Here is a 16,004-nt window from a genome sequence, read left to right as displayed (position 1 = left end):
AATACGTAGGTCGTGGGTTTTGCTCCTGCCTTCCTGTGTGGAGTTTGCATGTTCTCCCCATCCGGTTTCCTTCCACATTCCAAGAACATGCATGGCAGGTTGATTGGACACTCTAAATTGCCCCTAGATATGAGTGTGAGTGCGGCTGGTTGTTCGTCTATGTGTTCGCTGCGATTGGCTGACAACCAACTCGGGGTGTACCCCGCCTACTGCCCGAAAACAGCTGGGATAGGCTCCAGCACCCCAATATATATATTTATTTGTCAAAATTAAAGCATTAACTCAGGTGATTAATCCAAATTCATTATTTTAACTCAATTAACCCAGTTTGATTTACTTCAAAAAATAATTTGCATACTTTGCCAATATTATATGCCATATTAGCTGTACATCTTTAGCAAGTCTCAGAACAAAACACTGTGTTTAAGTTACCGCTGGGCCTTGCAAACCAACACTGCTGGAGTGTGGCGCTTGTGGGCAGTTTTAAACTTTTGAGGACCCGTTGTTCAGACGATTTAAGAGATATGTTTTTGAATGCGGGAAGAAACTGCAATTTCTGGAGAAAACCCATGCATGCATAGTGACACACCAACTCAAATGTTTGGGAAGGAAGGCAGTCTCCAAGTAACCATTTCAACGATTGGTGATCTCCCTGGCCAACTTTACATCATATAAACATATTTTGTGCGATTCAACCGCTTGCATGGATGCCAACAATTTAGTTTCTTCTTCCGTCACATCAAGGACTGGGCCTCTCACCGGACGGATAATTTTAAAGGGGGTGGGAGGAACTGCTTTGATTGAATCACGTTGAGTATTCACGCCAGCAACGGCGCAAAATTCCCATTTTAACTGCCAAGCTTCATGCATCTGCAAAAATACCAAAACTTTGTCTAGCCTGCCTTGATGCAGAGTTGGACAATTTGGCTCGCTAGACTTGCACTGCACACGGAAACAGGGCCTACAGAATGTGCTGAGATTTGAATAGGTACCTCTGTAAGTCAGACATACTATCCACTTGTGTGCTGCCATTCAATAACAGTCAATATATAAACTGCATTACGTCAGTTGTTGAAATTCCTACAACTGCACAATGTACATTTACATTACTATACAATATATGGTATACCTGGAGGTTATTACCTTTGTTTCCATTAATCTGATTGTATTGCATCATTTTATGGTATTCATATCTTAACTTGTGCACTGATGGGCGTTTTTAATGATTTTGTTTTAAATTATTTCATTCTGCATTTGTTATTGGTCACATTATGTAATTTTAGGCACATTTTACATTCTCTGCCTGTACAATAGCTTGTAAGTGTTTGTTTGAAGATGATATTTGAACCATGGCCCCTACCCAACTAGCACATCTGCAGTCACACATCACATACAGACATGCATCGATTAGTTGGTGGGAGAAAAAGCACTAGAAAACTGAAGAGGTAAGCACTGCCAGGTTGAGCCTGATGGTAGTCTCTTAAGAGCTCATTCAAACGTTTCAGGTTGGATACAAAAAAATAGAAAATTAATGCAACTGAAGGACATCTGCCTACACAAGCTTTGCCCTCATTTTATAAATACCTGTTGTCTCCCCTTTTTTATGATGAGTTCAAAAGGATTTGATCACCTCTGCTGTGTAAACTATATTTCATATTCGCACTTCAGAAGTTCAGCACTGTTCTTACACAAATGGCTTCAATTAGGGCTTCTTAATCGATTTATTTGATCTTTTTTTAACTAATCGCACATCCTTTCATCCATCCTTTTTGTACCGCTTATCCGGGGTCAGGTGGTGGGAGCAGCAGTTTTAGGGATGTACAGGTTTCAAGGTGTTCCCAGACCAGACAGTAGACATGGTCTCTCCAGCGTGTCCTGGGCCGATCCCTGGGTCTCCTGCCACTAATACATGCCTGGAACACCTCTCCAGTGAGGTGTCCAAGAGGCATCCTTAGTAACCAGATGTCTGAGCCACCTCATCTGGCTCAACTCAACAGTGAAGAGCGATGACTCAACTCTGATCCCCTCTCGATTGACCAAGCTTCTCACTCAACTCTAGGACGGGAGCCCAGACACCATGTGGAGGAAATTAATTTTGGCAAATTTCATTCTTTTGGTCACTACCCACACCTCGTGACCCTTGGTGAGAGTAGGAATGTAGATGGACTAGTAAGTTGAGAGCATTGTCTTTTGGCTCAGCTCTTACTTCACCGCGAAAGACTGATAGAGAGTCGGCATCACAGCCGATCCAGCACCAATCTGCCTGTCGATCTTGGGCTCCATCCTGCCCTCACTTGTGAACAAGATACCAAAATGCCTGAACTCTCCATTTTGGGCAGGCTCTCATCCTCGACCCAAAGAGGGCACTCCCCCCTTTTCCGACGAAGGATTCATAGGATTCGCTGCCCAGCTCACAAGGTACCACGTTGCATTTTTGGTCTTTGCCCTGGTGGGCCCCTTGGGTGCAGACTCAGTTACTCTGCGCTCATCAGTGAACCCCACCTCCAGGACTGACTCCAGTGGGGGGGTCCAAGTGACCCGCGTCCAGGCAAGTGAGAATGTGATCCAACATTGTGACTCATCATTGTCTAGTCACTCACCTTGGACCTGTTTGAAATGGGTGACTCTGCCAAGGAAATAGTGACCGAGACAACTTTGCTCGTAGGATCATTCGGACACTCAAACCGCTCCACCATGGTAGGGTGACAACACTCGGAGGGGAACTAATTGCAAAATTATCTGTAATTAATCCTGATTAATTGCATTTTTATACTTCTACTACTTCCGGTGTTGCACCAGGGAGAGATGGAAAACGTGCAAGACACCGGCCCTCGGGGAACAGGATTGAAGACCCCTGATTTAGCGGGAGGGCATTCCAAATAGAGGGGCCAGCAACAAAAAAGGCTCAATCCTCTCTGTGCCTTCACTTAGTAATTGGTAACTCCAACAGTGTCTGAGGCATAAGGCTGGAGGATTTCAGCGAGGTAAGGAGGATTGAGACTATTTAAAGATTGAAAAGTCGGACCCTTACAATTGGACAAAGACATGTAAAGAAGTAATCATCTTGGAAAGGTGCATATATTTGAATTTATTCAACATGTTCACAATGTCCCAAACAAGCTAACAAACAAACTTATTTTCATCTGGTTTAGGATTGTATTTATCTTCATTGCCTCCACAAGCACAGACAGCTCCCATCACTGTGCACAGGAGAAATCTTGGTTCGAAGTCCACCTGCTCACTCTGTATAAAGATGATGCTGTATTCATTTTTAGTTCTACAGAAAAATAATTAACAAAAATTACCTTTGTTACTAAATGTGTTGTTTTTGTCATGTTTAGAGACACTAACTCGGGTGTCAGATTTTAAATACAATGCGTGTGAGTGATGAAAGCCTTCGGATACACAGAGATGGATTTCGTTGGACCGGAAATGGGGACGGAAGCCAGAGGAAAAGAAACTAAGGTCTAAGCGAGGATGGAATTTGGACAAGGACTCATAAACTCCCAGTTCACTGACAGAAATACACACCTGTCTTCCATGCGTATATAATCCACTTCAGACTGATTGTGAAATGTCACCATAGTGGCCGGGCCCATCCACCAAGATGCGATATATAAAAATAATATAGCCATCTATCCATTATCTGTACTGCTTCTCCTCACTCGGGTCGCGGGGAGTTCTGGAGGCTATCCCAGTTGTCTTCGGGCAGTAGGCGGGGTACACCCTGAACTGATTGCCAGCCAATCAGAGGGCACACATAGACGAACAACCTCCTTCGCTCACACTCATACCTAGGGGCAATTTAGAGTGTCCAATCAACCTGCTATGTATGTTGTTGGAATGTGGGAGGAAACCGGAGTACCCAGGGAAAACCCACACAGGCGCGGGGAGAACATGCAAACTCCACACAGGCAGGCCGGAGCTGGAATCGAACCCTCGACCTATGCTGTGAGGTCATCGTGCTAACCAGTTGCCCACTGTGCTGTCAATATATAATATATTTAAAAATAATATATAATTTATGTTGTGAAATACTAATGTAAAAATACTAATACTAAAATGGGTGGCACGGTGGCCCGACTGGTTAGCATGTTGGCCTCACAGTGCAGAGGTCGTGGAAACCCGCCCCGGCCTTCCTGTGTGGAGTTTGCTTGTTTTTCCCCGTGCCTGCGTGGGCTTTCTTCGGGTACTACGGGTTTCTCCCACATTCCAAAATCATGCATGGCAGGTTGATTGGACACTCTAAATTGCCCCTAGGTATGAGTGTGAGTGCGGATGGTTGTTCGTCTCTGTGTGCCCTGCAATTGGCTGGCAACCAGTTCATCGTGTCCCACGCCTACTGCCCGAAGATAGCTGTGATAGGCTCCAGCACCCCCGCGACCCTAGTGAGGAGAAGCGGTACAGATAATGGATGGATGAAATACTATTGTTGAGTTGTTTATCACTAAAATATTAAAAATATAACAAAACCATTATATCATTTTTGTTTGCTGGATTATGCGTCTTATCTGCAACAGCCAGTCACAGCCTCACTGAAAATAATGCTAACAGGCAAACAAGACAGTGGAAAAAAAATCAAATATACCAAGGTTAAAAAAAATAAAAAAAATCAAAGCAAATACAGATCGATACGGAGCCTCTAAAGTGACATAGGAAAAAAAAAAAAAAATGGTTTCTCGTTCAAACCAGAAACTTTCTCGTCCTGATGAGAAACTAACTCGTCCAAACCAGAAACTTTCTCGTCCTGACGAGAAACTAACTCGTCCAAACCATAAACTTTCTCGTCTTGACAAGATAACTTTCTCGTCCTGACAAGAAAGTTTCTCATTAGGATGAGAAAGTTTCTCGTCGGGATGAGAAAGCAGTAGGCGTGTATGGAGACCCAGTGGCTCCATTTTGGTTTGTGTTGTAAGTGTGAAAATGACAGTGCAGGACTTAGTTAAGTTATATTTTCATCTTGGACTTTATTACATGGACATTGCTGCTTTGCTGGCAAGTCGTCACCATTATGTTGTGTCTGAGAGACATTTAAAACGAATTTTGAAATTCTTGCAATCTGCTTCGGCGAAAGGAATACGTATACCACTTTGGATCGTGTTGTTAATTTTATTCAAGAACATTTACAGACATCGGGGCAGCTCTGTGGTTACAGATGGATGTATACTAAATGCAAGGAGAATGGGTTACACGTCAAGAAAGAACAGGTGCGCCTAATTTTAAAAGAACTTGAACCAAGAGGTGTAGAACGCAGGAGGCAACGTCCATCGCCGAAGCTATTTTGCAAAAGGACCAAATTACATTTGGCATTTTGACTCGTATGACAAACTGAAACCATTTGGTAACTGTATCAACGGCTGCATAGATGGGTTTTCCCGAAAAATGATATGGATGAATGCGTTCACCACCAGCAGTGACCCAAAAATCGTTGGAGGCTACCTAATGGAGGCAGTCCAAAGATTACATGGTTGTCCGAGGATTGCCAGAGGTGAACGGGGCACAGAGAATGTTAAAGTCCGAGACTTTCAGCAGTTTCTCTCTCGCAACATTAACGACGGCTCCGGTATTGAAAGTTACATCGAAGGCGCCAGCACAGCTAACCAGCGCATTGAGAGTTGGTGGGGCTTCCTCAGAAGGGAATCAATTGAATTCTACATCGCTATCTTTACTGACCTGAAGGACCGTGGTTTGTTCGACGGGACATATTTGGACCGAAATCTCATTCAGTTCTGCTTCATGGGCATTGTTCAGGTAAGCCATATGTCTATAAATGTTCTATTGTCATCTTAAATTGTGTATCAATTGCTTTTTAATATTTTCCAATGATAAAACACTAATTGTCAATGCTATCAATTACATTACAATAATTATTGTGAAGAAATAAGCAATGCACAGCACTTGTCTTCCAAGCGTGTATCGGAAATACACTGCACACTCGATGGGCACGCGCATCAATATTGATCAATAATTTTAAGACCGCTGTCATATCCGAGTGGGTATCTGATGACAATTAACCATCGATATTGTCAGGTCCGCTTTCCAGCCGAGGCCCTTAAGCGCAGACTCAGGAGGTAGGATTGACAGGGTGTTTATTGGAGAGCGTCAAGCAATACACAATAATCACTATAGTGTCAATATCTATGAATTTGTTAACCGCAAGGGTTCTATGATTACAACCGCCGGGAGGGCGAAACGAAAAACGCTGGGAGACCGAGTCACTCCAGGAAACAAATAACGAGTTAACCGAAAACGCTTGCAACGCAAGGTACCGAAAAACAATGCTTACCACGAAAGGGTGAAGACAAAATCCAATTGAAACGAGAAACTTAAAGCGAGCCGTAAATAGCTGAGAGAAAACTAGAACACAAATACGCCAACAACAGAACGAGATCCAATCACGAGACAAACAATCTATGAACAAGAACATGAGCAAGAGCATGAGCAACGCAGGATAATAATCCGACGCGGGTATGTCCGCGGCGGCTGCTTAAATAGTTCAGTCATTAGCGTCTTAATGACGCGCAGCTGTGGTGATCGGAAGCGCGCCCCGCTCGTGGCCGCTTCCCGGAGCGGAGCCGCCGGGCCACGCCCACTCGCTGGGAACGCAACAGACGGATCGTGACAGTACCCCCCCCTCACAGGACGCCCCTTGGCGGACCACCCGGCTTTGACGGGTTGGCGTTGTGGTAGTCGCGGAGCAGGTCAGGACACATGATCCAGGAGCGGGGAATCCATTGCCGCTCCTCTGGGCCGTAGCCTTCCCAGTCGACCAGGTACTGGAACCCTCTCCCCCTGCGCCTGGAGTCCAAGATCTCCCGGACGGTGTAGACCGGGTCTCCGTCGATGATCCGAGGAGGTGGCGGCGGGGCGGAGGGCGGCACGAGCGGGCAGGTAGGTGCAGGTTTGAGGAGCGAGACGTGGAACACCGGGTGAATCCTCATGGTGGGGGGCAGCTTCAGCCGGACGGAGACCGTGGTTGATCAGCTTGTCGATCGGGAAGGGTCCCACGAAGCGCGGACCCAGTTTGCGAGACGCCCCTGCCAAGTTCAGGTCACGAGTGGACAACCACACTTGGTCACCGACCTTGTATGTCGGGGCCGGGCGCCGGCGGCGATCAGCGATCCTCTGGTTGCGTTCAGCTGTTCGGGTCAGCGCCGCCCGCGCCTCCTTCCAGACCCGGTGGGCCCGCTTGAGGTGATGCTGGACCGAGGGGACCTCTTCAGCGCCGGCCTGCGTCGGGAACAGTGGGGGTTGATAGCCATACGCGGTCATGAACGGGGACCTACCGGTTGCGGACGAGACCAAGGTGCTGTGGGCGTACTCGATCCACGGGAGGTGGTCGACCCAAGACGCCGGCTGGTCGCGGCACACACACAGGAGGGCTGACTCCAGGTCCTGGTTAGCCCGCTCTGACTGCCCGTTGGTTTGGGGGTGATAGCCAGAGGTCAGGCTCGGGGTGGCCCTCAGGGACCGGCAAAAGAGCTTCCAGACGCGGGAAATGAACTGGGGCCCGCGGTCGGACACCAGGTCGTCCGGGATCCCGTGTAGGCGGACCACGTGCTGGACCAGGAGGTGGGCGGTCTCCAAGGCGGACGGGAGCTTGGGCAGGCCGATGAAGTGGGCTGCCTTGGAGAAGCGGTCTACCACGGTGAGGACGACTGTGTGACCCTTGGAGGCGGGCAGTCCCGTGACAAAATCCAGCGCGATGTTTGACCATGGGCGCGCCGGGACAGGGATCGGCCGGAGCAGGCCCGCTGGAGGCTGGTGGGACGCCTTGCTGGCGGCGCACGCGGGGCAAGCCTGGATGTACTCGGTGACGTCGGACTTGAGGGACGGCCACCAGAACCGCTGCCCAATGAGCCCTAGGGTGCGGCGGACGCCCGGATGGCAAGCCAGCTTGGAGGCGTGTCCCCATTCGATCACCTCCGACCGGTACTGCGTGGGCACGTACAGTCTCCCCGACGGGCATCCAGCCGGGGCGCCGTCGTCCTCCTGTGCCTCCCGGATCTTCTGCTCCATCTCCCACTTCACGCCCCCCACCAGTCGGTGACCCGGAACCACGCTCGGAGGACCTTCCTCTTCCTCCCAGGGGTCGTGGATGCGGGACAGCGCGTCGGGCTTGGTGTTCCGGGCGCCGGGGCGGTAGGTCATGGTGTAGTTGAATCTGCTGAGGAGGAGCGCCCAGCGCGTTAGTCGGGGGTTGAGTCTCTTCATGAACCGGATGTACGACAAGTTCTTGTGATCAGTGAAGATGGTGAATGGTTCGTTGGTGCCCTCCAGCCAGTGCTGCCACTCCTGGAGAGCCAGAACCACGGCCAGGAGTTCCCGGTTGCCCACGTCGTAGTTAGCCTCCGCAGGCGTGAGTCGGCGGGAGAAGAAGGCGCAGGGGTGGAGTCGCTGGTCGACCGGAGACCGCTGAGAAAGGACGGCCCCCACTCCCGAATCAGATGCGTCCATCTCTACGACAAAGGGAAGATCAGGGTTAGGATGGTGAAGCCCAGGCGGGTTCGTGAACGCCCCTTTCAGGCTCGTAAATGCTGCTTCGGCGTTACTGTCCCAAATGAAGCGAGTCTTGGTGGACGTTGAGGCGGGTGAGCGGCAAGGCCCGGCGGCTATAGTCCTTGATAAACCGTCTATAAAAGTTCGCAAAGCCCAGGAAGCGTTGGAGCTGTTTGCGGGTGGTTGGCACCGGCCACTCCACCACCGCGCGGGTTTTGGCCGGGTCGGCCTTGAGTTGTCCATTCTCGACTATGAAGCCCAAGAAGGGCACAGAGGTTTTGTGGAACTCACACTTTTCGGCTTTAACAAAAAGTTTGTTCTCGAGCAGGCGCTGCAGTATGGCGCGCACGTGCCGTTGGTGTTCGTCAACGGTGCGGGAAAAGATCTAGATATCGTCCAGGTAGACGAAGCAGCAGGTGTTCAGCATGTCCCTCAGGACGTCATTTATGAGCGCTTGAAACACGGCCGGCGCGTTGGACAAGCCGAAAGGCATCTCTAAGTACTCGAAATGCCCGAGGGGGGTTTTAAACGCGGTTTTCCACTCGTCGCCCTCCCTGATCCGGACCAAGTGGTAGGCACTTCGCAGGTCCAGTTTGGAGAAGATCGTGGCGGATTGTAGGGGGGCGAACGCGGAGTCCAGCAACGGCAGTGGGTATCGGTTTTTAATCGTGATCGCGTTTAACTCTTTATAATCTATGCACGGGCGCAAGCTCTTATCTTTTTTCTCTACAAAAAACATGCCCGCCCCGACCGGGGACGTGGAGGGACGAATCAGGCCCGCGCCCAGCGACTCAGTGATATAGTTCTTCATGGCCCCCTGTTCGGGCTCCGAGATCTTGTACAGGCGGGCTGACGGGAGCACCGGGTTCGGGAGGTCGATCGCGCAGTCGTACGGGCGGTGTGGGGGCAAGGACTTGGCGCGCTCCTTGCTGAACACAGCGCGGAGGTCGTGGTAGATTACCGGGACGTTATCGAGGGTTATTTCTTTAACCGGAACTACGTTAACCTGGCGACCCTCTTCGGCGGATCGTAGGCAGTGAGCGTAACAGAAGGGGCTCCAGCTCTGGATCGCGAGCCGCCCCCAGTCGATATCCGGATTATGTGCTTTTAGCCACGGAATTCCCAGGACGACCGGGGCCGCTCTAGCCGGCATTACGAAAAACAAACGTTTCTCTACGTGGTTACCGGAGAGTTTCAGCGTCAGGGGTTTGGTCAACCGGCGGATGTCGGCTAGTAAGCGGCCGTCTAGGTCGCACAGCTTCTCGGACCGGTCTAGGTCGGTGACGTTGCACCCGAGTTTAGCGACTAACCCGGCATCTATGAAGCAGTCGTCTGCCCCCGAATCGATTAGAGCTCGGACTTTAACCGCGGTGTTTAGGACTATGAGCTCCGCCTCCACCTCCAGCCTCCGTGTGTTGCCGGCCTGGACCGGCCCGTTCGCTGGAGCCTCAGGCTGCTCCTCTCGGGGGTTGGAGTTCGCGGTAGAAGCGGCCGCGGACACACAGCACTCCTCGCGGCGAGCGGGCGACCCTCGACGGCTGGCTCGGCGGGGGCAGGTGGCCGCTCGATGACCCTGGAGACCGCAGTAGAAGCAAGCTCCGGACCCACGGCGTCTCTCTCGCTCCCGGGTGTCGAGGCGGCTGGCTCCCAGCTGCATCGGCTCGTCGGCTGGCAGTGGCTCGGGAATCTGGTAGCGTGGCGGCTCGTGGCGTCGCAGCTCCAACCCTCGCTCGCGGCGGCGCTCTCGCAGGCGATTGTCGAGTCGGATCGCCAAGGTGATGAGCTCCTCCAAGGTCTCGGCGTCGTCTCGCACCGCCAGCTCGTCCTTGAGGGCGGGGCTCAGCCCCCTCCGGAACACCGTCCGCAGGGCGCAGTCGTCGAAGCCACTCTCGGCGGCGCGGACCCGGAAGGCGATAGAGTAGTCCGCTACCAACCGGGAGCCTTGCGTACAGTCCAAAAGTTCCGCTCCTGCTTCTTTTCCCCGAATCGGGTGGTGAAACACCCTCTCGAACTCCGCAATGAACGCGGGGAACGAGGAGCGAACTTCCGGGCGCGCGTTGCTCACGGCCATTGCCCATGCACTAGCTTGACCAGTCAGGAGGCTCATCATGAACGCTACCTTAGCATTATCGTGAGCATAGGTAAGGGGTTGCTGGTCAAAGATCAACCGGCAGTGGTGGATGAAGGGGCCGCAGAGGCCGGGCTCTCCGCCGTAGCGGTTGGGATGGGGCAAACTGGGTTCTCTGAACGGCATGCCCGCGACCGGCTGTCCGGTCGGGACCGCCACGGGGTGGGGTGCCGGAGCGGCGGGGGCTGCCAATGTGCCCAGATGGGCGCCGAGGCTCGTGAGCTGGTGAGTCAGCTGGCCGACCGCATCGCGGAGCGTCGCGAGTTCGGACGTCTGCTGTCCTATCATGCGTCCTTGACTGGCCAAAGCCGAATATACCTTCGCGGAGTCAGCGGGATCCATGGTCGGATTATTCTGTCAGCCTCGGCTGGAAAGCGGTGGAGAGTGGACCCTTAAGCGCAGACTCAGGAGGTAGGATTGACAGGGTGTTTATTGGAGAGCGTCAAGCAATACACAATAATCACTATAGTGTCAATATCTATGAATTTGTTAACCGCAAGGGTTCTATGATTACAACCGCCGGGAGGGCGAAACGAAAAACGCTGGGAGACCGAGTCACTCCAGGAAACAAATAACGAGTTAACCGAAAACGCTTGCAACGCAAGGTACCGAAAAACAATGCTTACCACGAAAGGGTGAAGACAAAATCCAATTGAAACGAGAAACTTAAAGCGAGCCGTAAATAGCTGAGAGAAAACTAGAACACAAATACGCCAACAACAGAACGAGATCCAATCACGAGACAAACAATCTATGAACAAGAACATGAGCAAGAGCATGAGCAACGCAGGATAATAATCCGACGCGGGTATGTCCGCGGCGGCTGCTTAAATAGTTCAGTCATTAGCGTCTTAATGACGCGCAGCTGTGGTGATCGGACGCGCGCCCCGCTCGTGGCCGCTTCCCGGAGCGGAGCCGCCGGGCCACGCCCACTCGCTGGGAACGCAACAGACGGATCGTGACAGATATGACGTCTAAATCATTCGATTGATGTCATATTGAATTAAGCATCAATTATAACGATAAAAAAGTCAGGCTATAAGAGGTTGGGATAATGGATGGTAAGTGGAACAATTTTTTTTTTTTTTGCATAGCACTGCCTAAGTGACCACATCTTATGGTTCAGCATTGCATGTGCCATTCAAAGTGTTTTTCGGTATAAATATCAAATATCAGATGCAAGTACAATCAACTCAGTCAACTAGACCTCTTGCATTCCCTAGTTCGAGGGTGACAGTAGCTTCTAGTGCGCAGTATTTTTGCAGCCCATTACCTGTCCTATTTCACATCAGGTCCGGAGCTGTTCACGGCACTTCCATGCCAAAGGTCACTTATTTCAATTCCCTCCTCTTCGATACTTTATTTCATGTAATTTTTTGCATCGTCTTCAAAAACATCAAAATTCATTTTTATTTCAACACATCTAATAAACCAAGATTATGACCCACAACCATATAAATATTTGGTTGCTCTCTTACTGTCTAATGTAGCTTACTGTTTTTTTCCAGGACGTATTGGATGAGACCATCCGTGTGTGGGATGTACACGTCATCAGACCATCGAAGAACAAAAGGGTACCCAGTGGTCGGCCCCAAATCATGTACATGTTCCCAGAACTCTACTCAAGTTCTGACTGCATTTCTTCAGTAAACAGAGCTGATGTACAGTTGTGTTGGAGTGCCTGCAGATTTCGCCCAGCCGTGCCATGTGACATAGACATTTACAACATCTGCAACATTATAATGGTGGAGTCACAGATTCAGCTTCCAGCTGATGCCTATCAAGCATTGGATCTGTACCTACATTTGAGGCGTGAGATTACATCCGCTCTCTTATTTGAGATGGCATTCAGAGCCTTATAAACTGATCAGACACAGTACACCATGGAATACTTACTGCAATTGTATTTAATTTTTCAGATGAAATTTGTATAAGCTTAGTTTGGAACTTGGATCTGATCATTTCTATGAGCACACCTACTAAACTATAACCTATACCACAATACTCACAGAGGTGTTGTATATATGACAGATATGTTGTGTAATGTGTATATCACAGAATGTATGTGCCATTTGTTTCAAAGAACATTTCTAATTTGTAGTACAGTATATAGTAGGAATGGCATTGTCATCTATGTTTTTGCTTTACCTTTAGATCTGTCATGACCAGAAAATAAACAAAACTGCCAACAAAGCAGAACAAACCAGTATATGAAAGGAGAAATGTATTTATTCACGGATACTGTTGTTGGGAACTACTCTTATTTTAACATTTCATTAACCTAATAGTATAACTGCCTAAGACATTTTTTCCCTTTCTGCTACATCAATAAGAAAAAAAATACTAATGTGATTTAAACTGTGTTTTTGCTTTTTGTTTGTGTAGTTTCTAAGTCATCCAGGTCATGATAAAATACAATGGGTGAATTGAAAAATAAAACCTTTTTTTCTTTACATTCCCAAAACATTTAAAAATGACTGGCAATTATGCTATTTGGCTAACGCTATAAGGCCCTAACAAGTACAGCCACTGATGCCATTTGAAAAATGTGGCTACTAACTGCATTTAAACAGATGATTTTTGTTGAACTAGTTGCTGTTGAACAAAATAATAAATTGCATTAAATTAGCAATGACAAAAAGTGCTAAACGTGCAAACAGTTCTTGAAAAAAAGTGGACATCACTTTTTAGAAGAAAAAAAAAATGTCTTTTGGACCTGAACAAATTATCAGTCATTGTGCTGATGCATATTACAGCACAAAATATGAATTAACAAATGACATTTTTTCGGGTGATAGTTAAATGAACAGTTTTTGTGGAATTTCATAACATTCTAATACAATATGCAACCCTTACGTTTGCTACAAAATATCCATTGAAAAGCAATCACCAGACAGCACATTGTCAAACTCTTGACGAAACTGTGGGTACGAGCTGTAGGTGCAAGGCAATTCGAGAACTGATCCACATATGTGTGCCACAGGCCTTTGACTTAAACCACGCAGTCGATTAAAAGTCACTTCGATGTTGTCCTTGCACAGCACAGTTGATCCTGTGCAGAAACGTAAAAATATCTCCAGTTTTCTTTGGTCGATGCTTCTCACATACCGTAGGAGGTGGTTAAGAGATGTCTGCTCTTGTGGATTCAGGATTTCAGTTGATGGCTTTATCATCTGGGCCACTTTCTTGTTTGTTGGCTTCTTAGACTCATAAAGCTCCATTATGTTGTCTTTTGTTATGAGTAGTGGCACAGTGTTGTGAATACTGGAATGGAAACAATCAATAATAAATTTTGGCTCTTCTAGAAGCGCTTTGTGTGCAATTGTGAGAGTGGCACTCCGTAAGTGAGAAGGCACGCATTGAGAGCCCATTCGTGAGAAGATGTCTAGTAAGTCTTCTGTAACAGTTTCATCCATATTGCCTTGAAATGCTTTTTCTAGAGATGATCGCTCATTCCCTGAAAGAAATTTGGCAAATGACATCATCAAGAGTTCTTCATTCACTGCACCAAGTCCCTGACAGCAGGCAAGAACAAAAGCTGGTGATAGTCTGATTGGTAAGATTTTGTGGTCCTGGTAACCTTTCAGCCACACTCTTCCAAGAGCTTGCCATTTCTTTGCAGAATAGTCAGGCCTTAGTCTGGGTACTCTCTCATCTTCCCCCTCACACTGTTCCAGGAAATGCTCCCAGAATGCAGAATATGCCTCTCTTGACACACCATCGCTGTCCAAAGCGTTCTCATTTGTGAACTCCATTTTTAAGCTAGCATTCAGTATATTTGGTTCCATGAAGACATTAAGGACATCATCAACTATGTTAACACGCTTTAATTTCACCAGGACCTGTTTTTTGGTGAGATCTGGTGATGCTGCAAAGCTGCTGGAGGATCCAGGTCCAGAATTTGGTGTTGAGTACTGCAAGACAGTTAAAAGGAACAGTGATTACTGATTAAATAGGAAAGAAAATATTTATTAATCACAACTTTGACAATCTACTATATCTAAAAACATCTGCTTTTGATGAGAAAACACAAGGATTTAAAAGATTCACATTTTTGTAAATACAGATAAATACAAATATAAATATAAACACAAAATGTTTACAACAAAAATGAATAGGTAAACCTTTTTCCCATTATTTTTAGCACTGTCAGATCTGGTTCCGCACCAACTATACCTGCATAGTGTTTAACTCATGAGGATTCCAGGGGATAGTGGAGTCTTGGTCGTAATCATCATCACCAGTAACAGGTCCAGAGTTTACTTCCGCATCCTCAAGAGATGTTTCAATGGCTAGGGCATGAGGTGAATCCAAAACACCACCCAACCCCTGGTCAGCATCTTTATCTGACACAGGGATAAAAGGGTCCCCATTAGATTCCTGCCTGTCTGCTAATTGTCCAAGAGCATCATCATCATATGGAGGATGCAGAACTTCTGTGTCACTCATCTCAAAAGATGCAGCTCTTGATTGATTCATTATTTCTTCTCTCTGTTTAGGATGACATGAAAAAGACAAATTGAACACATAATTATTGTCTTGTATTTTTCATGGACTATCTGACAAAGCCATCATATTTACTTTCATAGTCTCATCCTTAACATAGCTAAAAGCATATCAAACATGTGGCATTGAGGATACATCATGACACAGCACTACGTCCTGATCCTTTAAGGCACAGGTGTCAAACTCAAGGCCCGGGGGCCAGATCTGGCCCGCGACCATATTTTATGTGGCCCGCAAAGGGGAAATCATTTGTGTCAACTTCCTGTTTCTAACACATTTATTTCACTTTTAACAACATTGAGATCTGAGATATTGTCGTTCATTTGTTAGCAATACTCCCCCTTTAAAATAAATTTTTGAACAAACAATTATTTCCTGGCTTCTGATTTCAGAACTCGCTAAGTTTGTTTCGGTACGCGGTAACGTCATAACGGCCCTCTGAGGGAAACCATAAGTATGATCTGGCCCATCCACAAAAATGAGTTTGACACTGCTGCGTTTCAGGTGACATGTAAAGGGGAGGAGCAAGTTGGGGTTGTCCTCTTGCAAAACTTGAACGGAAACCTTGCATGTAAAGTTTATTCCATGAGAACACAGGAGTATTTTTTTTCTTTTATGTCACCTTTGGAGCGCCATATCTTTGAGACCTTTAAATGTAGATTTAACTTCAATGCCACTACAGTAAAGTAATGTGATCAATTGTTGTTTGAGTTTTAAAAAGCATTGTTCAAGCATTTTGGCAAGAATTTCACACCCTGCATTTTACGGTATCGACTATTTCATGGTTTACCTGTATTGAGCAACTGGGTGCTGAACCTAAATCAGAGGAGCTCTCTTGGTGATCCGCCTGATTATCAATTGTAGTCCTCAT

General features: G+C 47.7%; 1 protein-coding gene and 1 pseudogene across 1 annotated transcript; one reads left to right on the top strand and one right to left on the bottom strand.

Moving 5' to 3' along the window:
- Window positions 1-5,159: 5,159 nt before the first annotated feature.
- LOC148330667 (uncharacterized) lies at window positions 5,160-12,618 on the top strand (annotated as a pseudogene).
- Window positions 12,619-13,488: 870 nt separating this feature from the next.
- On the bottom strand, window positions 13,489-16,004 carry LOC148330666 (uncharacterized). Its single transcript, XM_088304204.1, has 3 exons — window positions 15,909-16,004; window positions 14,804-15,118; window positions 13,489-14,541 (listed from the first exon to the last, which is right to left on the bottom strand). The coding sequence occupies exons 1-3, from the start codon at window positions 16,002-16,004 to the stop codon at window positions 13,489-13,491; spliced, it is 1,464 nt and encodes a 487-aa protein (XP_088160330.1).

Source organism: Idiotropiscis lumnitzeri, chromosome 9 (assembly GCF_059441095.1).
Source record: "Idiotropiscis lumnitzeri isolate Australia: NSW breed Sydney's pygmy pipehorse chromosome 9, RoL_Ilum_1.0, whole genome shotgun sequence".
Lineage (NCBI taxonomy): Eukaryota > Metazoa > Chordata > Actinopteri > Syngnathiformes > Syngnathidae > Idiotropiscis > Idiotropiscis lumnitzeri.
Note: the sequence above shows the minus strand (reverse complement) of the source record. Positions and strands in the feature narration are given on the sequence as shown.